At 35.8% G+C, this 21,353-nt stretch overlaps 1 protein-coding gene across 1 annotated transcript; it reads left to right on the top strand.

Moving 5' to 3' along the window:
- Positions 1 to 3,362: 3,362 nt before the first annotated feature.
- zgc:77151 (uncharacterized protein LOC337153 homolog) lies at positions 3,363 to 15,455 on the top strand. The gene is given in 10 exon segments (XM_057361181.1): positions 3,363 to 3,589; positions 6,230 to 6,490; positions 8,352 to 8,526; positions 9,420 to 9,656; positions 11,387 to 11,502; positions 12,404 to 12,551; positions 12,657 to 12,709; positions 12,828 to 12,925; positions 13,018 to 13,156; positions 13,246 to 15,455. Coding segments are annotated over 10 exon segments (2,535 nt in total). The 5' UTR covers positions 3,363 to 3,568; the 3' UTR covers positions 14,533 to 15,455.
- Positions 15,456 to 21,353: the final 5,898 nt, after the last annotated feature.

Raw genomic sequence — 21,353 nt, 5'->3', positions numbered from 1 at the left:
AATGTATTTTTTTCTATGTGGCAGTCCACAAAGGTGGTTTCCATCTCATGTTCTTCAGGACGTTCATGTTAATCTGAGTATCTGGGGCAAATTATATTAAACTCTGATTTACATAAAGAAAATAACATGGATTTGTGTCTAATCCCAGTGGAACTGCTTGTATCTCTGGAGTGCATCTAAGAAGCTGATAATAAATTTAATTGGTTTCAGAGATTTTCATATAATAGTATTAGCTTCACTATAGAAACAAACAATTTCCTGATTTTGAAAAGAGGGAGGAGCTAATTTACTTGCCTCAAATGTGAAGAGGAAGTCTGCTCAAATTAAACCGCAAATGTGACTCAGAGGACATTAAACAGGAGGGTTTATCCATAAGTAATAAAAGTTGCTTTGTTCTTCCATTGTTTACGTCTCTAGTAATGCTTCAGAAAGCTGATTTCGAGATTTCCCCACTTCATAATGTATTTGCTACATTTCAAAGCCATTGTAATATCTTAAAGGGATACTTCACCCAAAAATGAAAATTCTGTCATCATTTACTCTTTTTCGAGTTATTCCAAATCTGTATAAATTTCTTTGTTCTGATGAACACAGAGAAAGATATTTGGAAGAATGCTTATAACCAAACAGATCTTGCCCCTCATTGACTACCTAGTTTACTTTATCATTGTTTTGTTCTGTTGTACACAAAAGAAGACATTTTGAAGAATGTAAGACAGCAAACTGTTCTGGGGCACTTTTGACTACCATTGTATTTTTTCCTACTATGGCAGTCAATAGGGGGCAAAATCTGTTTGGTTATAAGCATTCTTCCAAATATCTTAATCTGTTTTAATTTATACAGATTTGGAACAACTCGAAGGTGAGTAAATGATGACGGAATTTTCATTTTTTGGTGAAGTATCCCTTTAAGCATGAAAAGAAGAAATTAATAAAACTTTATCAATATAAAATGCATAAGTCTTGATTTTATGTGCATAACTGTATGTTTAGGTACTTGTTTAGGTGATTGTTACACAACCGAGCATTTACAAAATACACTGGAAAAGTAAAATATGCAGTTGTTACAATAAGGATCTGTTTCTACCCGATCCTCCCCTTCAAAGAAGTCAGGTAGGTTTGGTTACATTATGTAACATTTGGAGAATTCATCCGTTTTAGGTTACCTGACAAAACACATTATGGTGTATGTAAGCAAAGGCGACATCAAATCTTCAGTTCAAGTTAATCGATACAATTGTTATTATCACCTAATCTGAAGTATAAACCAAAACAATCTTTTACATGCTTTTCGTTATAACTTTCTTTCACTGCATATTTTGTCATACTTGTAAGAAATGGTTAGAATGTATCAGAATAAGCCTTTTACAGCAAAAAAGTCTTTAATCAAATTTAGTTGACTGTATTAAAGTAGCTGTTAACATTCACAATGGCTTTGTAGATAGTGTGAAGACTCAGTAGGGGCCATGATGAGCTGTGGCTGCGGGGTGAAAGTGAGTTAGAGGCCATTATCAAAAGAACAGGAAATCAGCTTACAGGGGGCTTCACAAGCAACTGAATGATAAGTAATGAATGAACATAACAACATTACATTTACTTATAATACTCTTTATATTACATGCATGTTTATATCACATTATAATAGATATAATTGAATGCACTTATATAAAGACCATAAAACAAACATGCCCAATATTCACTGATATGTTTCATACATGATGCACATGATATAATGTGTTCGTAATGCATCAAGTGTACAAATCAGTATTAGTGAGGTTTTGTGCAGAATGTAACCACCTCCCAGTCCAAACCATGATAACTGAAATAGACTTAAAAAGAGAAAAATACATGGAGGTTGAAGTTTGAAAAACACAAAGGCTCTTCAATTTGCTGTAAAACATCTGCGATTTGGAGGCAACAGCGCCCTCGCGAGGTCTTTGCGCGTTCGCAGAGCTACTCACGTCTGACATCACACAAGTCTTAAAGAGACCATTTTAGGTAAATTTACAGACTTTATGAAGATTAGTGGATCAATGGTGAATCAGTGATTCCATCATTAGTGGAAAAATGGTGATATAAATAACAATTTCATTATACTTGAATGGACATTGAAGTGTACATACAGTAGAAATGAAGGAACAATTGACCTTGACAGTTTCTTAAAAAAAGGAAAAACTATTGTTTTACTTCACTGCACAACACTTCATCATAAACGTTTACATAAGATGAAAATGAGACTGCTTGTATAATACAGGTAATGTTAATTTTATAATAAAAATATTTTATAATAATAAAAAAAATCATTTAATACTTTAGCTCTATTTCTTTTCTGCATTCAGATTTGTTTTTTTTTGTGTTTTTTTAATTCAGAAGTACTTGGCTTCAGGTCTTTGTAGCCTATTTCACTTTTAAAGTAATTTGGAAAACATGATGTATGATGTGGATTCATGAAGCCTTACAAAACCATATCCTGTTGTTTCTTATTGAAATTCACCAGACATTTTACAATAGCCCGAAAGAATAAAAACCAAGAGAAAATCCCAGTGTGCTACATCCTCCCATAAGCTTGGGGGACAGCATTTGTTCAGCCACAAGCAAGGCTGTGCAGGGAGGAAGGACACATTGCTCGGAAACTTGGAAAGCAACACATTGTGAATGAAAAATAACATTGAATAATATTGTAAAGAAAAGTTCCTCCCTCCGAGAAATGAGTATAGATTTAATATTAAAATGTAAAAAAATGCTCTGCTTGATAGATGTAGGCAGTTAAGTGGCCATGTGAAAAACAATAGGACCATTGAGTCCAGCATGTTTAATGCAGTCCAGGTTTCGGGTGTCAAGCTACTCCATGAATATAAGAGCAGGAAAAATGAAAATGTCACGGGCCACGGCCATTGTCTCGTGGAAATGATCACGTGTGAACCCCCCCTGCTGGAGAGCAAAACAATATAAACCAAATTAATACTACATAAATTGCATAAATCATATAATGGCTCATATTAATAATTCTAAGAATAATAACGTGTTGCTTGATTTAATGTATACAAAGATACAGTTACACATTAAAGCAGGGAATAAAACAGACAAAAATATAATTTTTTCATTCAAATATAAATAATACGGTTTTTTTTATTTTCGTCAAACTGGTACCGCTAGCTGTAGGAGTTAATTAAAGCATATTGCTTGTTTTTTTCCATGCAACTATTTTATTGAAGAACACTTTGTTCTTCTCACGCATGCTCTGTACTGTACATATAGATTTTTCCCCTGAAATGCCCATTTCATGTCTCCATATTGAATAGCTTTTCAATTAACGATCACGGTTAGTCCTTGGATTAAACTAAACAGCGAACATGTTTCCACAGGCATTTGTATGTGCAACGAAGAAAATATATTAAAGTTCTTTTGGCAAATGGAGTTAAGCCACACCTAGATCCTGTCCTATTTTCACAAAAAAGCACAAGCTTTTCTTCAGCTGCGTTTATATGTGTGTGTGCCGGTGCTGTTAGTACCCGGCTGTGTAACTTGATAGGGGGCATCGAGAGGGATAAGGGAATGTTGAGTTGCAATGGAGCAGAGTACGATACAGGTAAACTGAATTACAACTTTTTAATGCTAGTTCTGTTGCGTCTCGAGACGGCCGCGCGAGCGAGATATTTGCTCGCGTGCATTTAAAAATTAAACTCGTCATTTTTGAAGCGACGCTTTTATGACACGTCGTAATATTTGGAAGTTGGCGAAAATGCCGAATTGACCCAATCAAACGAACGAAGACTTGAAAATATTGAGTCGTATTTGCGCGTGAAACTTTATTGGTTTTATTCATTTTTTTAGATTCCGAATCGGTTTTATGTGGAGATTTATCCATATATCAAGAACGCGTGTATATGATATTTCGGATTTTTTGTTAATGATTAATTTCTTTGTGTGTCGTGTTGACTACCTAGATTCTCCCTCTTGCCCCCACCCCCACATTTTCACATTTGTCTAACAGATTTTGTTATATTTTCAATTGAAAACGAAACGATTTTAAGTGGGTGGTTGTATTCGTGTTTAATTCACGATCTGAAGTGCATTTTTCGATGAAATGTCGCGAATATTATCCTTGATTTTAAAATGACGTGGTATTGAAACTTCTAGGAAGAGGTAAACTTGGTGGAGCTGTTGATTTTGTTTCACACTTGATATTTTTGAATCGTGCGAAAGTTATTGCTACACAGGCTTTGATGTCATTTTTAAATTGGAGCATTTAGCCGAAATTGTGTAATATATTTTTATTTTTACGGAAAACTAATGTTTATTATACATAAAAGGTGTTGGCTATGAATGCTAGGCGGTAGCAATACATTCTTGTCGTGGTATATAGGAGGCTCATATATGTGGCAGACGGAAGTTGCCTCAAATGTTTTATTTTTCTTGCACACATTGAATCAATACCAATATTATTAAGACCCTGAGAGCAGAGCACCCGGATTTAGGATTTTGTGTTTCGCTGTTGTTATACATAACCTATTTAATAACAAGTAAACCATTTCCAAGCTCACTAACTCTAATAACAATTTTACCTGTTTTCAAAGTAATACATTTTTAAGTAAATTGGACACAATGGGGACCTCCAAGGTCATTTTGACATTTTCTTAATATTTCCACATCTACTCCTGTATTTCAAGAATTTGTCAGGCTGTGATACAGGCTCGATTTGCTGTTCGTTGAAGTACATAAAATAAAAAAAGTTGAGTCAACAGACGTGTATTGTGGCTTGGCTCAACTGTACAGTCTCTTTTTCACCAGTAGGCGCTCGACATGTGGACGCCGAGTGTTGTGGCTTCTGATTGGCTGGATTTTTGGTGGCTGTGTGGGCTACCGGTGGGGGTGGGGCGGGGTGACTGAACCTTGAATGTGTATAACTTCGTGAACGCGCCCTGTGATTGACATGTAAAAGCGAAATATGCGAGTATGTCTTCACGATCAGACTTCGTTCAATACAGAGTTGCCATAGAAAGCACAATAGACCGTGTGTGTTGTACATGTGTGAATTGTCATGTTTTCAAATATGCATGAAATAGACAAACTAGAATAGTTTTAAAACAACGTAAAGTACAATCAAAATGATTTAAAAAAAATCAAATGCATTTAGTGTGTTTCAAATAAAGTTTTACAAATTCTCATTGATTGTCTATGACTCATTATTTTTTTAAACATGTTTTTACAATAATAATGGTTACTTATAGTATGTATTATATTCATAAAAGTTAAACAATTAAATTGAATACGTTAAAATAAGGTATTAAAATACTCCATAGTGACTTGAAAAAATATGAAATAATTGAACTCGCATTCAGATCTAAGATTATACAAATCTTTCAGTTGGCTAACATCATTCAAGCTGAAACAATAATACATAACCTTTTGTGTATTTTATGGGTTTGTTGATGTGATGATACTAAGATTAGTCTTGAGAAAGGTTTATACGTTGACATTTTTAGTTACACAATGTAGCACAAGCACATTTTTATATTTGATATCTGCAAACCACATTTTGGCTTCATGTCTGTGGAATTTCTTTATGTTTGTTCTACCACTCGCAAAAAAATAGTATGCATTTTTCCATTGATATCAGGCCATTCTTAAGTAGATTAATACACTGGAATGTGTTTTTAACCAAAGCAACACGACCAAGTAGGAGTTTGTGAATGAATGAAGTATTTTATTTGAACAAAATGTCAAATATAAAAGTATGTATTACATTTACATTTGATAGGATATGCTTTGTTGGGGATTTTAGACGCGTTCTCTTTCGATACTAACTGATGACAGAAAATAGCTTTTTCCCCTTAACAGAGACATGGAGCACTGCAATGCTTACTGTTCAGACGCATAATGTGAATCATGTGAAGGCTGTTTGCATGTGTGTACTTGAGCTTTCCAGTTGTCTGACTAAGTGTCTGTGTAAAGACAACTGTTCTGTTTGTCTAACATACTGTATATGAACAGGAGAAAATTACAAATGGGATACAGTTTATGATTTTTTTTTAAATTTAACAAACCACCTTAGACACAATACATTCTTAACATTTGCAAATAGTTGTGGCTTATAATTCTCTTCTCTCACATATTACTTCTTAGGTTATTTTTAGACAAATGTTTAATTTTCTCAAACTGCTGTCTAAAAGCCTTGTGTCTAGTAACTAACCTCATTGTTTTGTTTTTGCACTTTTGTCTTAAACAGTGGTTAGGCTCCCCCAGCTGCCTCCGAGGCTCCTTTGCCTTTTATAAGTCGGTGTGTTGCAAACAGGAGTCCGGGGCTCCGCCTCAGGTCTGGAAACTCGGAGAGTTTTATTTTCTGCGCTGTGGCCCTCAGGAGCCTGTGTGTATAGCAGAGGTCACACTGCTGTGGGAGGATCAGACACAGCGCCACCTGCTGGCCAGCTCGAGACTCTAATTCTTACCTGAAGACACACCGAAGGGCAGAGCGGCGGGACATGGAGAGGTAAGGCGTGAGAATTGAAACTAAAATAAACAACTGTGTGAACATTGACAGTGGTGTGTCGTTGGTTTTCAAACATAAAAGAAAAATGACTGTTTATCTACTGTAATCTGTAGTGTTACTGTAAAGTGTAATGCCGCTTTATGTCGTTTTCCTGTAGATCTGTTTGAGATCACTAGGTCTTGTCTTTGAAAGCTTGAATGTGAATATGCACAACATTTTATAGTTTGAAGTTGTGTGTTGTCAAACCTTTGGGGATAGTGATATGCATTATATACAGACTTATTTTATAAATTTATGCAAAAAAAGAGTATTTTTTATTTTTATTAAATGGCACACTCTTTAGGCTAAGTGTTTTTTTTATGTTTTTTATATTTTGCTTTAGCGTGTCAGTAAAAAATAAATATAGATTTCAAAACATTCTTTGCATATCAATCAAACATATCAAGGAATATATTTTTGTATGATTTAGCATCAACCTAAATAATAAAAACCTGAATTTTACAACCTGAATTCAAGGAGGTGAATTCATAAAATATTTTCAAGATCATAAATGTGGTACCCTTTACCAATTTATGTCCTTGTGATATAAATCGGAAGTTATTTTTTTAATGTAATTCTTGTAATGTATCATCATTTTGGTTTAAAAACATTAATATCAGAGGTTAAACCACTAAGCCTGTAATGTTATTCTTCATTTTATTCTGTCCGCACAAAAATCTAAAAGATCTTTGTTCCTTCTTTGACTTTTGTTTGTTTGTTTTGTGTGTATAAAATATAAAATAATGATATTCCTTTTACCCCTTAAATACGAAATAGAATCAAAATGCAGTTAGTACGAAATATATTCAAGAGAGAATATACAAAAACATACTTCATCTTTCTGTTCTGTACCAGAGTTATAGTTTTGTTTTTAGTTTTATTTATATTTGAAATGTTTATTTTTAGGCTTTTATTTATTTTTTCTTCATTTTTTAGTGGTTTTGTCATTTTAATATTTATTTGTTTTTTTATGTTGCTGTATAAGATTAATTTGTATTTTAGTTTTTGTTTATTATTATCATCTTAGTACCTCAAACTAACTTCAGTTTATTTCTGAGGCAACATTTCAGTTTTTCGTTTAGTTTAAGTTTTTTAAATAATTTTAAGGCCAATATTTTATTTGATTTCAACGAACAGAAGTGCTTTCAATGTTTTAATTTTAGTAAACTAAAATGACATTATTCTGTACAAGAGAATGTGGAGAGTAAGAGTTGGTGCATTCCTGTTACATGATTTTGTTAACAAAAATGTTTGTACCAGAGCAGTTTGATGTAAAAATAATAGTTTGCAATAGTGTAAACATACATTGCTTTACATCTCAACATGCTGAAATTGTCAAATTGTTAATAGCAAAACTAGTTCTGCTTGCGCATTAATAATCCAGCCAAATGAGATTTAATAAATCCTTCCTCTCAAATGTTTTTATTTGAAAAACACTGTTTGGAAAGTATTGTACAATACATTTAGACCCAGCATTTATCTCAATATCTCTTTCATAATGTGTTTAGAACAAGAATCTAGAAACTAAAACAAGAAACTAAAAAGATATAATAAATCTGTCACAGTTTCCATTGCAATCAGTTAAGTTAAATTTGCGATGTTAAAAAGATTAGGATCTTAATGTCAGATGGGCTTTTTACCTCATTTTTTAAAGCGGTTTGGAGAGTTTGTTTTGCCTGAGGTGATGGGTGTACTATGGGTAACAACATAAAAAGGGGAGAGGCTTCTCCACAGCTTTCACTAGGTGTTAAAATGTTTAACACATATGTAAATGTATTAGTCATTGTTTTTAACTAGAGTTTCCGTGCATTTGTATGGCCAGGATGAAGTCCTGGCTGTGTCGAAAAAGATTGTGGTGAGAGTAGAGGATCTGGTGAAGTGGACCTGTCGGGAACCTCCACAGTGGAAGCGCAGCAGTCAAAAAATTCACGGGCCTCACAAATCTGATGGGTCACAAGATTCTTCTAATCCCCAGGAAGAGAAAACGGAGAGCACCGGTGAGTTACTGCTGAAAAATACCGAGCTATGACTTTTAGATGATATATTTGGTTGTGCTAATGCATGAGAAATTGTAATAAATGTATATTGTGTAAAAATGTATAAAATGGTTTTTACTGTATTCAGTCTTCTAAATGGAGCAAAGTTTCTGTTAGTTTATCATTTAATAGTTTTTCTCTGTTTATTTACAAGCTGTTTTATTTATGAAATGAGCGCGCATAAATGCCAAACAAATTGCCTGTAGGCAACAAGGCATAAAAACATAAATAAATAACACATCACATGGTAAGTATTTCCAAATACTAGTAATGGCAGTAGATCAGGGTTTATGTCATTTAAGATGTCGGGTGAAATTTTACAGGTTTGACATCATTTGCTTTTAACATTTGTTTAGATAAGTGAATAAAGTAACCTGCAATTTTATGTTTCAAACATAGATGGCGATAAAGAGGCAAAAGATACAGATGGCAGTTTGAAAAACGTAATAAAAATCAATAATTTTAACACTACCTAAAGTATCAGTGAACTGCAAATTTCAGGGGTTGTAGCTGCATGTCATATGCAGTATTTAAAGAGTTCATTGGCAAAAACAGATAACTCAAAAATCATGTTTTTTTATTCTGCATTCCAAGTAATATCAAGCAAACTGCAGATGGGTTGTTTTGTTTAAGTAATAACAGCAAAAACAAATGCAGCTTAAACACAATAAAACATGATAAAATAATAAAAACATGATTTTTGAAAATCTGCTTTTGCAAATAAACTCTTCATTTTTTCAATATATTAAAATGTATTATATATACGTGAGCACAATAACACGTCTGTGGTTTGTTTTCTGTATAAATTGTCTATTGAAGTCCATACACTAACAGGTGTTTTTGTCATATTGCAGAAGAGTCTACAGACGTACAGCAGAAGGTTAAAGTTCTCAGCTACCCCCAGTATTGCCGTTTTCGATCATTGCAGAGACGAGTCCCAGATCAGGCTGCTTGCCCCGGTCAACAGAACCCTCACCTGCTGGCTCTGGGGGGGATAAAGGTGACCGTGCACAACACACGGGTCCTTTACTGTCGGGACACTTTCAACCACCCTACTCTAGACAGCAGCGCCTGCATACTGACACAGTTCGGTGAGTACTATACGCTTGTTGGATTGTGATGTCACCCATGTGCTTTGTTGAGATATGGCTGACCTAAACCAATTTATAACAGTAAATAGAAATAGGTAAATTGGCAATAAAACACAGTATAGTCTAAAATTACTTCGAGTCAATTGTGTTATGCTTTAAAATGTTACATTTGTTAAAAGCAAATTGTGGTGCTTTCGTGGTTTGAAGGGACAGTTCACTCAAAAACTAAAAAATCAACCCTTATTCACCCTCTTGTGGTTCAAAATTTGTATGGAACACAAAAGATCATGTTTCGTTGGTTTTGTGTCCATACAATGAAAGTCAACGGGTTCAATGTTGTTTGGTTACCAACATTCTTAAAAATATCTTCTTTTGTGTTCTGCAGAAAAAAGCCATAGAGGTATGAAATGACATACGGGTGAATTAATAATGAAATAATTTTTCATTTTTGAGTGAACTAGCTCTTTAATGTGAAAAATTCTCCACGGATTCGCAACACAGAGTTGAGGTGAACTTCAGGCACTTTAGATGAACATCTAGGGGCGGTCCTAGTCCCAGACTAACTTAAATAATAGAGGTGTTTTAATCGAAAACAACTTGCACTGACATATCTTAAAATATATCAGTGTGATTGTTTTGTGTCAAGATGCCCACCAGTAATGTTTTTTTGTAAAGTATGTTTTTAAAAACGACTTAAATATCCGAATTTAACCAAGGCCTAGTCCTGTCTAAAGCTAATCCCTGTCCTGGAAACCGCCCCCTAATGTTAGTTGATGGAAGAGTTTTGATAAACGTTTCTTTAGAAGACCGTTTGAATGCTACATCAGTGAGGGTTCGACTTTTTTGATTCTACTTTTATTAAATCATTGAATGTTGCAGTTGGCTCTTAGCAAGTGTTCATTTTAACACTCGATGTGTAAACAGACACGTTGACAGAAATGCAACTACAGTTGGGCAAACCATACACATTATTAATGCATAACTGTCTAAACAGTTTGTTCGTTTTTCTCTGTTTGTTTTGGCATACTTGGGTATGAGAAATTATTTTTAGGAATTGATGTCACACATACCTAGTTTGTACTGTACCCAGAATATCCCTTTAGAGTGTGTGTCAGTGTGTGTGTACAGGTTTATCTTTAGCGATCCCTGTGATGGAAATGGATTATTAAACATACTAAATTATGCATATTTTAAAAGTGCAAAAGGGTTTCGGTGAGGGCTAGGGGGGAGTTATACAGCACACACTTGTCTTTTCTTCAAGTGAATGAAAATGATTGATGTTTTATGGTCTATTGAAACATAAATGCTTTCTTCCTAAAATGTGTTTCCTTTGAACGTATGAAATACTTCTGTTAGTTGTTTCTAAAATGTAACGATTCCAGTCTTGCTGTAGTATTATTAGTACAGAGTGCTGACTCAGTTATGTCTGACTGACAGCTGATTTGAATGCGATAGCTTGGCGAGGTATTCCTGTAAAGACTACATTGTCTCAAGTGAATGTAAAAAGACATTTTTAGAAAAATTAATCTTAAACGACTTATTTAGTCTTTCACCATGAACATAGCCATAGAAGTTGGCATGTCGTCAAAATAAGGATATAAGGAAAGGAAAGAACAATTTCAGTAAAAAGTCATTATTCGGTTTCTTTCTCAGCATGAATTTGCACACATTGCCTGAAGCTCATGAATATTTTGTACTAGTTGCTTAATGTTGCTACGTTTCTCTCTCAGGATGCTCCTCTCTCAGCTTGAAGGGGCGACCTCGTAAAAGAAGGGGCAGAGATGGCACAGGGCTCGACCAACAAAACCAGAACCATTTATCAGAGTCATGGATGGAAAGGATGAAGGTACACTTTGGAGTAAATTCAGTTTGTTTAGTAGAAATGCTTATAAATGTGACCGTGATGGATTTAACAGGATGTTTAAAATAAAACACACTGTGACATCACCGTGCTTCCTGTTTTGTTTTAACTTTACTTGCCTGACTTCCTGTCTTACAGTTTGTGTGTATTTGTCTATTTTTTGTCTCTGTCTCTCTGTCCTTCTCTACTGTCAGATCAGAATCTCTTGTTCCTGTTGCTTTGTAGTTTTATTTTTTGAATTTATGGTGTGTTTTGTGTTACGAACAGAGATGGCGATAGAGAGGCAGATGTCACAGTTTGCAGCTTTAAAGGGATAGTTCACCCAAAAATACTAACGATCAAAAACCTGTATATGAGTTTTTTTTTCTAGAACGCAAAAGAAGATATTTTGAGAAATGTCTTAGTGGTTTTGTGTTCATACAATGAAAATCAATGGGGTCCAGTGTTGTTTCGTTACCAACATTCTTCAAAATATCTTCTTTTGTGTTCTGCAGAAGAAAGAAAGTCATAAAGGTTTGATTAAAATCATTTTGGGATGAATTATCCCTTTAAGTAGTCCAATAAACGTGTGATTGACTTCGTTCCCAATACACTCTTAAAAATAAAGGTGCTTAAAAGGTTATTCACAGCGATGCCATAGAAGAACCATTCAGCCAAAGGTTCTTTAAAGAACCATCTCCTTCTTACTTTTTTATAATCTGTGAAACAGAAAGGTTCTTCAGATGTTAAAGGTTCTTTATGGAACCAAAAGGCTCTTCTATGACATCGAAGAACCTTTTGAAGCACCCTTCTTTTTAAGAGTGTAGAAAACAACTCCCATTTTCTTGGTAGCCTGAGAACACATGAAGCTCTTTAGCAGCTAAAATGTCTTGATACATTTCTATAGGAGAATGTGACGGGCAGTGTAGAGATGCAATGGGATGGAAATTGGCTTCCACACCCCGAGGAGCAGCTCTTCCTGGATCAGCTGTATCTTTTTATGGAGCGCCGGGGCTCCCCCATCAGCAAAGTTCCCAACCTGGGCTTCAAAAAAAGTATGTGTACATGACTGCTTGATTTTTTTCTACCCAACTCGTATTGTAATTTTACCTTAACCTTTTAAAAAAAAATTAACGCTCTACCTACTTATATATCCGCAGTTGATCTCTTCCTCATGTATTCAGTTGTGAAAAAGATGGGAGGCTACGAAAGGGTAAGTGTTTGAGGGTTTTTTTGCTTGTTGGCCGTAAACTGTAATCCAGAATGTGAAACTGATAGCAGTGATCTCAGTACAGCGAGTGAAAATCCATTGTTTTTCCTGTGGCCTGCAGGTGACATCTCAGCGTTTGTGGAAGGTAGTGTACAATGAACTGGGGGGAAGCCCGGGAAGCACCAGCGCTGCCACCTGCACCAGGAGGCATTATGAAAAGTGAGTGCGGAGCTTCGATTACGGCGACATTTGATTCCTTTTGCCCGGCTAATTGTGACTTGTGCGCTTATTCTCTGTCTTTCGTATCCTAGGCTGATGCTCCCTTATGAACTGCACATAAGGGGAGACAATTCAAAACTTGGCAAGCTCAGAGCTACATCTGTCTCACCCACCACCATCAAAAAGACAGAGGTGGGCAAAGGAGTGTCGAACAGTCCGAAGAATGTCCAGGTGGGAGTTGTACTTTTCTGTAACAAAGGAATTGTGAAATGCTAGTGTTAGTCAAGTTGAAACTGACTGAAATGAATTTTCTCTTCCAGGCATCTCCACCAGATGGCGTTGTGGTACGTAAAAGAGGAAGACCACCCGGTAAACGCAACGCTAAAGTTCTGGCTAAGGGCAGAGTTGGAAGACCACCCTTGCATCCCAAACCTCCTCCTGAAAAACCCCAGCAGGAGATCAAGCCACAGCCTATTTTCCAAGAACTCAAGCTTACCAGCCATCCTCTTGCCCCACGACTGTCCCTCGTGTCCTCTACACACGTATCTCACCAACCCATACCGGGACGAGATGTGAAGATTGTGGAGACCGTTCCCACATTCCTTTCAGGTCCTGTAAAGTTGTTGGCGGGCGGTTCCTTGGAAGGATTCAGTCCCACTAAAGGCCTTTGTCCGCTGGACCTCTTCCGAGCCCGTCTGGGCCTTAACGGACTCGGTGGTGTTGAGGGAACTCCTCGAGATTCCTCCACGCCCCACCAGACCATAACGGTTCATCAACCTAAAGTCAGTATGCCCGAGACCCCCGAGAGTCTCCAACAGTGTTCAGGGTGTAGTCTGGATACCCCGTCCCAAAACGCAGGACTCGCGATGACTAAAGTCCCCCTGCCCCCCTTGAGGATCCTCCCGCTGGACATCGGGTGCAGTCTGCAGTTGCGACAGCTGATGCGTACCCGTCTCGGTTCGGCGCACATGAACACCTTCACCAAACGTCTTTCAGAGGTTCTGGCTCAAGACCTTAGCCAGACTTCCCAACCCAATTCTAGTGTGCCACAGGAGCAGTCGCTCCCGCTCAACCTCAGCAAGAGATCCATTACGAAAAGGTCTGCTGGAGATGACCTCACAGATTCCAAAGCAAGCGATGTACAGTCTCCAACCAAGAGGATGAAGACGGAAGACGTTGATGTGTCTCTGAAATGGAACGGCACATCTTTGTTGGTTCCGTTGACTCAAGATGAGCCGGCGGACCTCAGCTCTCCAAGCCGAGCCCGAGCTATACTTCACGATAGGACAAGTGTGACTCCAACCCGCTCCGAAGCCGCCTCTTTCCCCTTAACTCCCAAATCGGACATCTCCGCTGTCAAGCCCCCCACTATTGTTGCTTCCCCAGATGCTCGACGTTGCGTTTACCAAGCGGACGACAAATGCGGCGGAATTACGGTGACCATTAAGAATGATCCCGAAGGATCTCCAGAACTAGGACCTCAACCCATCAGTGACCTCTTTTCACAGCGTATACCTACTGATGATATCAAAGTGGAGTCGGACGCGGTTTCCTGTCTCAAGATACTCTCGAGTTCACTCCTTTCCAAGCCTCCGCAAAGCTGTTAGCTTGCAGGCGGGACCACATCACCGTGTCACTCCTTTCTTCCCTTCCCGTGATCCTTCAACACATTTGCGTTGCGTCTGATCAAAGAGATTGCTCTACAGATGTGTCATTATCTGTTTTTAAAACACTACTTTGAACTCATGCAGGTGGCCACGGTTCAACCAAAGATAAGGTGCCTTGATGACTCCATTATAGTGTGTTTAAGAAACCTATGCGGTGGCCAGCCAATAAAGACGTTTAACATGAATCATGGAGGTTTTGATTTCTTTGAAACTACAGATGTTATTTATGTACTTGACGAATGTAGAATTGGAGGTTACAGTTGAATCGGATACAAATATCATATTTTTCTAGCCTTAATGTTGTTGATTCGGTAAGCTACTGTATTTTTCTCAAGCGTCAATGTTTCTTTTTTAATTCCGTGAGAAATCCAGTGTCATGTGGGTGTTGGTCGTTCTTGCAGTTGTTATTTATCTATCCATCACTTCTTAAGATGTTTCCGATCATTCTTGGGATTTATTTGAATTTGACTTTAGTCGTTTCAGTTGTGTGTGTTTGTTAAACTATTTAAAAGCGCAAAATTACTTGTGTGTCAGATCCTCTTCATTTTAAAACAATGTACTGTACTGTTTGCGAACTTAGGGTCCTCTTGCAAATTTGCTTTGGTAATTTTTAATTATCTCTCTTATTTTACATGTGTATTTTATTAACATATATTGTAGTTACATTTTGTGTTTCTGATGAACCATGGAATGGTTTACAACAGACTTTAATAATAACGTGTTTATAAAGAGACACATGTTATGAAAATGAGTAACTTAATTTGCTTTCACTCCTTTAAGACTGACCTCTCACAATGCAATATATTTCACAGGTTTACATGTCGTTTTTAATAAATTACAATCAATTTGCCATACAACTGTAATTAACTGTGTAAAACACATTTTTCTTGTAATTGTTTATTCTTTTTTTTTTGGATTATATTTCTTTCATTTTAATTGTGTACTTGAACGTAAGCCAAACAGAACGCTAATCCTTATTTAATGCTCTATTTAGTACCACCAGGTTACAGAAGTGTTTTTTCATTATCGTGCATGCTTATGCTAATAAAAAATGGACTCTGTGACAGAGTTAGCATTGCAGACACATGTTTAAACACTGAATATTTATAATAAAAACGGTATGTACTGATGGGATGGTATATTTTCCTGAAATAAGCAGGGGTTTGCTTTGTTTAAGCAAACCTTGCTTAAACCTTGCTTTGCTTGTTTTGCTGTTCTAACTAACTACTGAGGCTTTTATTTATTCATGTATTGCCTCCGTGGTTATGGAATGTTTGTCGGGATTCTCCATTAGCTGTAACCGTAACAGCGATCTGTGACCAGCAGATGGCGCCACCATCTCATTTAGAAAACGCATTCACCTACCAACAACTTTAGATCAGTTCGACTGATAAACCAGCCTTGATCAACATTATAAAAGTATAATCTACATTTTATTTAAATCTGTTCATCTGGATTCACTTGAAAGTCTCAACACAAAGTCAAACCCAACACATGAACACTGGAGGGAACAAGACATTCAATCTCATCTTTGTTTAAACTTGAGCAGGTTTAGGTTAGTGCTTCCAAAAAAGTGCTTAAGACAAGACAAAGAACTGGACACTCTGATTTAGGAGAGGATTTTTGTTTTAAGACAGAATAAATCATATAGTTGCTATTCTTCCACCCTCTTTTCTCTTTTTTGGAAATAACTCGCGGGTCTTTCCGCTGGTCAGATTCTTTGTTTTAACTTTGAAGGCTCTCTGTGGGTCTTGCTTTCATGTGTCTGGTATGTGGATTGCATTTTCACAAAGCTGCTGTGCTTTTTTAACCCTCTGTAGCCAACTCATATCTCACTGATTTTTTTATTTTTTAACATCTTATAGAGTTCATTTAAAATTCTGTCATCATTTTCAAACCTGTATGACTTTCTTCTGCAGAACACAAAAGAAGATATTTTGAAGAATGTTGGTAACCGAACAACACTAGACGCTTTTGACCATTGTATTGTCACAAAACCAATGAGACATTTCTCAAAATATCTTCCTTTGTGTTGCACTGAAGAAAGAGTCATACAGATTTTAAATCACACGAGGGTGAATAAATTTGAAACACATTTTATTTTTAATGAACTATCCCTTTAAATTTGACATGTAGTATAGAAAATGACAACACGCTTGTTTCAACCTGTTGGGATGTTTCTCTTGCGAGCTCTTATTAAACTATACATTTTTTAGATGGTGGGGACTTTACAACAGACAATATTCATTGATCATGACAAATGCTAGTATATGAGCCATCTTGTTTCCCTCTTACTAGAACACAGGAGCAGTGTGCTTGCACAGAGACTGAATAAGTGTTCTGGTTGTGACCGGAGGATCAATGTAATTGTAACACAGATCAGATTTCCTGGAGACATGACTGTTCTCTGACTGTTCACATAATGTCATTTTATTGCACAGTTACTCACTTTGTAACCCCAGCCAAGGTTATTTTAATTTACTAAAATTAACACTTTGAAAACGTCTCTTTTTAATGAAATCAAATAAAATATTGTCCTAAAAATTATTGGAAAAACTTAAAAAGTAACAAAAAATTAAAATCTTGCCTCAGAAATAAATTGAAATAAGTTTAAGGCACTAAAATTATATTAATAAACAAAAACAAAACAAAAACAAATGAATCTTAAATAGCAACATAAAAATAAAAAATAAATTATAAAATGACAAAAGCAAATAATAAAATGGCTAAAAAATACTACAATTAACATAGAACTAAAAATAAAAAAGCTATTTTAAAATATTTATAAAACTAAAAACAAAACTATTATAACCCTGATCCCAGCTCACACACAGCGCTTAGATATATGAATAAAAAGCCAGACAGAAAGTCAGGTTACAATTTCGGAACTGCTCAATATATATATTTTATTGGTTGGATCATGAAACTTCTCAGTATGATAACAAGGAGGAGGTTAAAGAGAAGAGGAGTAGGCTAAGTGATGTCATTGACAAGAAAAAACAATTGCAGTTGTAATACTATCTTCCAACCACTAGTTGTCAGTAGCTCAACCTGTCAATACAGGAATGAATGAGAACAGTATTCATTTTTCTTATGAGTACAACTTTTTATATCGCTGCTGTCCTTCTGAAACCTCATATCTCCATATTTTGTTCTTTTTTTGCCATAGCTAAATCATTATTATTAGTCACCGTCTATGTGTATCACTGGATTTTGCAAATATCTAACCAATAAAAAGTATCAAAAAGTGCTTGTCAACTTTGTCAACACAGTATTTAATCATTTTAAAACTACAGAGTTTTTTCCATTTGCACCTTATATGTTGAATCAAACTGTATTGTTGTTACTATATCGTATATTGGAATCAAATAATGACTAGACAACATATCTGCGTGAAAAACCAAAGCCTTGTTTTGGTATTAACATCTTGACTGAAGTTGTTAAATACTCAACGTAGCTGTTAAATCGGAAACTTGTTTCGCGCTTGCTAAGTTGTATTGTTGAATGGTGGACCTCTCCTCACATGCCAGCATTTGGAGGCCTGCCGAGGCTCTGCCGGACAGATGTCTTCCTTTACAACAACTCTCATCACCACTGAACATAATTGCTACCTTTGTAGGCAGTAGGAGATGCCAAGGAGCAGATGAGTGAGAAGAATTAATTAATGCTAACCCATTTAGTGGCCAGCCAAGGGGAGGGGAAGCTCTGGGCCAAACGGAGAAGCTGATTGGACGAGACTGCTGTTGAAGGTGAATGTATGTGCGTATTTGTGTGTGTGCGGGCCACTATTGTGGAGCCTGGGCTGTTAGGAGGGTGAAGGGCTACGCAAGCACTATGGCTTATTTCTGTGCGGGGGGGGGGGGGGGGGGAAGGTGTTCGTGGCACACATTACTAACATACACTGACCCATGCTGTGACCACCAAACCCTGATTTTGTGGGGATTGGAGGGAATCCAATGGTGCTGTAGGCTGTTAAGAGGTTGTTAAGTTATACTATAAGGTGTGCTTTCTGTTTACTTTGTTGTTCGCAGCACAAGATATCTCTTAAAGAAACAGTTCACCCCAAAATGAAAATTCTTTCATCATTTACTCACCCTCGAGTTGTTCCAAATCTGCATGAATTTCTTTGTTCTGATGAATACAGAGAAAGATATTTGGAAGAATGCTTGTAACCAAACAGTTCTTGGCCAACATTGACTTTGAATTTTCTGTTATTTTTTTACAGATTTTCCACGTAAAATGTAACCCCCCCGAAATGTAAGATGTTTTATGTATTTTTTATAATATGATAAAAAAACGTAAAATTACAGAAAAACAAAAACATACAACAAGAAAAACAGGAAAAACATGAAATTTTACAGTGAAGAAACGTTATTTTACCATTTTTTTATCTTGTGCCCCAGAAAATTTCATTTTTTTTAACAAGATTTATTTTTTTTACAGTTTTTTAAATACGGTCAAAACTGTAAAATTACAGAAAAAGACAGCAAATTTACAAGAAAAACAGGAGAAACAATTATATATATTATATTATAAATATATATATTTTTGTCACTCCAGCTGACAGAAAATGTCCCTTTTTTTACAGTAGTAGGAAACTTTACGATGGCAGTCAAAAGTGCTCCAGAACGGTTTGCTTTCCTAAATTCTTCCAAATATCTTATTTTGTGTTTATCAGAAAAAATAAATGTATACAGATTTGAAACAACTCGAGGTGAGTAAATGATGACAGAATTTTCATTTTTGGGTGAACTGTTTCTTTAAAAATGACTTTGTCCTACAACTTACTCCTACAAGTTTGTGTGAATTTATATGTATCTGTTATTATTATATCTGTTTACAATCTTGGTATTTCTACCATGACCTAGATAACTTCTGTTGCCTTCAGCTTTAATGCACTGTGGCAACAGCACTGCATCAGACTTGACAACATCTGCCAGCTATGTGTTCCAAGTACAGTTTGACAGAAGCCTGCAGCTCTGACTGTAGGCCCTGGAGCACTCTCTCTACTTTACATTTTACACTCAAACAGACAGTCAAAAACCATGAAATGGCTTCTTTTTAAAATGAGTAAAGATCAGCTGTCGACAGTTCGGATGGTAGAAAGGAAAAAGTTCATGTTTACCCTGAGAGATGATGTTCGCTGAGCGTTCTGTTTAAAGACAACCATGTTATACTCACCGTCCTAATAAGTAGACAACACAGCTCCTTCCGTCCCATATACAGTATGCATCCCCCATGCCACAAATCATAGAGGAAATATTAATCACAAAATCCTCTAAGCGTCTTATCTCAGAGACACAGCAGATAAGAGGGACAGGTCAAACCATTGATTCATGCACGTCGCTCTGAATTGGTTTGTCACTATTATTTTATCTTAATGTTTTTCATTCTGGAGATTTAAATGTGTGATTCAAGTCTTTGAATTTAGATTTAGCATTTTGAATAGATTTTTAAAAAGTAATTTTTATAGTTAGAACACTATTTCATTCATAATGTTATTTAGAGTGCTGTTTATTTTAAGAATATATGCACATATTAGTAGTATAAAAGGTCTATTTTAATCAGAATTTATGTATGACTCTTTTATATCTGCACCGATGTGTAAAAGTTATTTTTATAGTTAGAATATTATATCATTCATTAATGTTACATTGGGGCTGTGGAATGGATATAGTTCACCCAAAAATGAAAATTCTGGAATCGTTTACTTGTTTCTTTGTTCTGATAAACACAAATGAAAATATTTCTTCCAGTAACCAAACAGATCTCATCCCCCATTGAATCCCATATTATTTATTTTCCCTACTATGGCAGTAAATGGGGGATGAGATGTGTTTGGTTACTCACATTCTTCCAAATATTTTTCTCTGTGTTTAGCAGAACAAAGAAATGTATACAGGTTTGGAACAATCTGAGGGTGAGTAAATGTTTTTTTTTTGAGGTGAACTATCCCTTTAATTGTTTTTAGAATAGACGTTTTTTATATTTTATAATGTAAACATATAATTTTATATCTGATTTATTCAGAATTGTTGTGTCTATAGCTAGAAAAGTATATGGTTTATTAATAATATTACATGATAAGCTATTTAAAGTCACCATGAAATAAAACAGGAAATTTTCTTTTTACACAGTGTTGCAGTGATTATTATAAATGATGTAGGCTATCTGTGCACACCATTATTTTCTCAAAATTAATTTGTACTTGTAATCTTTAATGAAAAACATTAAGCTCCTCTCCCCCTCTCAACAACAACTCGTCGCCACATGACGTCAGCAACAAAAAAGAGGTAGGACTATACTCACTGTCCAATGACCAGGCATTTTTAGCCCTCCCCTCCAGGCCCAACTTACAACAAACCAATAAAAAAGGGAAAGGCTAAATAAAGCCCCTCCCTACACTTTATCCAAATGTCAGAAGCCGTTTCACTCGGATATACGTCACGATACGGAAAAGAAGTCAATCAAAACTTCCATTTCATGGTAACTTTAAATATATATTAATAACATAAAATTGTCTGTTTTATATCCAAATCAAATATAATCGTTATTTTACGGCGTATTTTTTATAGTTTTATAGTTTATTAATTATAAGAAATTAGGGCTGTTTATAATTATTTTAGAATAGACACGTTTATAATATGTAATATTATCTATCTTTGTTTATATCTAAGGATATGCTTGTTTAATGAACGTATACTTCGGCGCTAGGACCTCGCGGCTCTGCAGTGAGCGACAGCAGCGTCTCTTTGTTCCAT

This window comes from Triplophysa rosa, linkage group LG19, assembly GCF_024868665.1.
Source record: "Triplophysa rosa linkage group LG19, Trosa_1v2, whole genome shotgun sequence".
Classification (NCBI taxonomy): Eukaryota; Metazoa; Chordata; class Actinopteri; order Cypriniformes; family Nemacheilidae; genus Triplophysa; species Triplophysa rosa.
The sequence above is the reverse complement of the archived record's forward strand: the minus strand, read 5'-3'. Positions and strand labels throughout refer to the sequence as shown.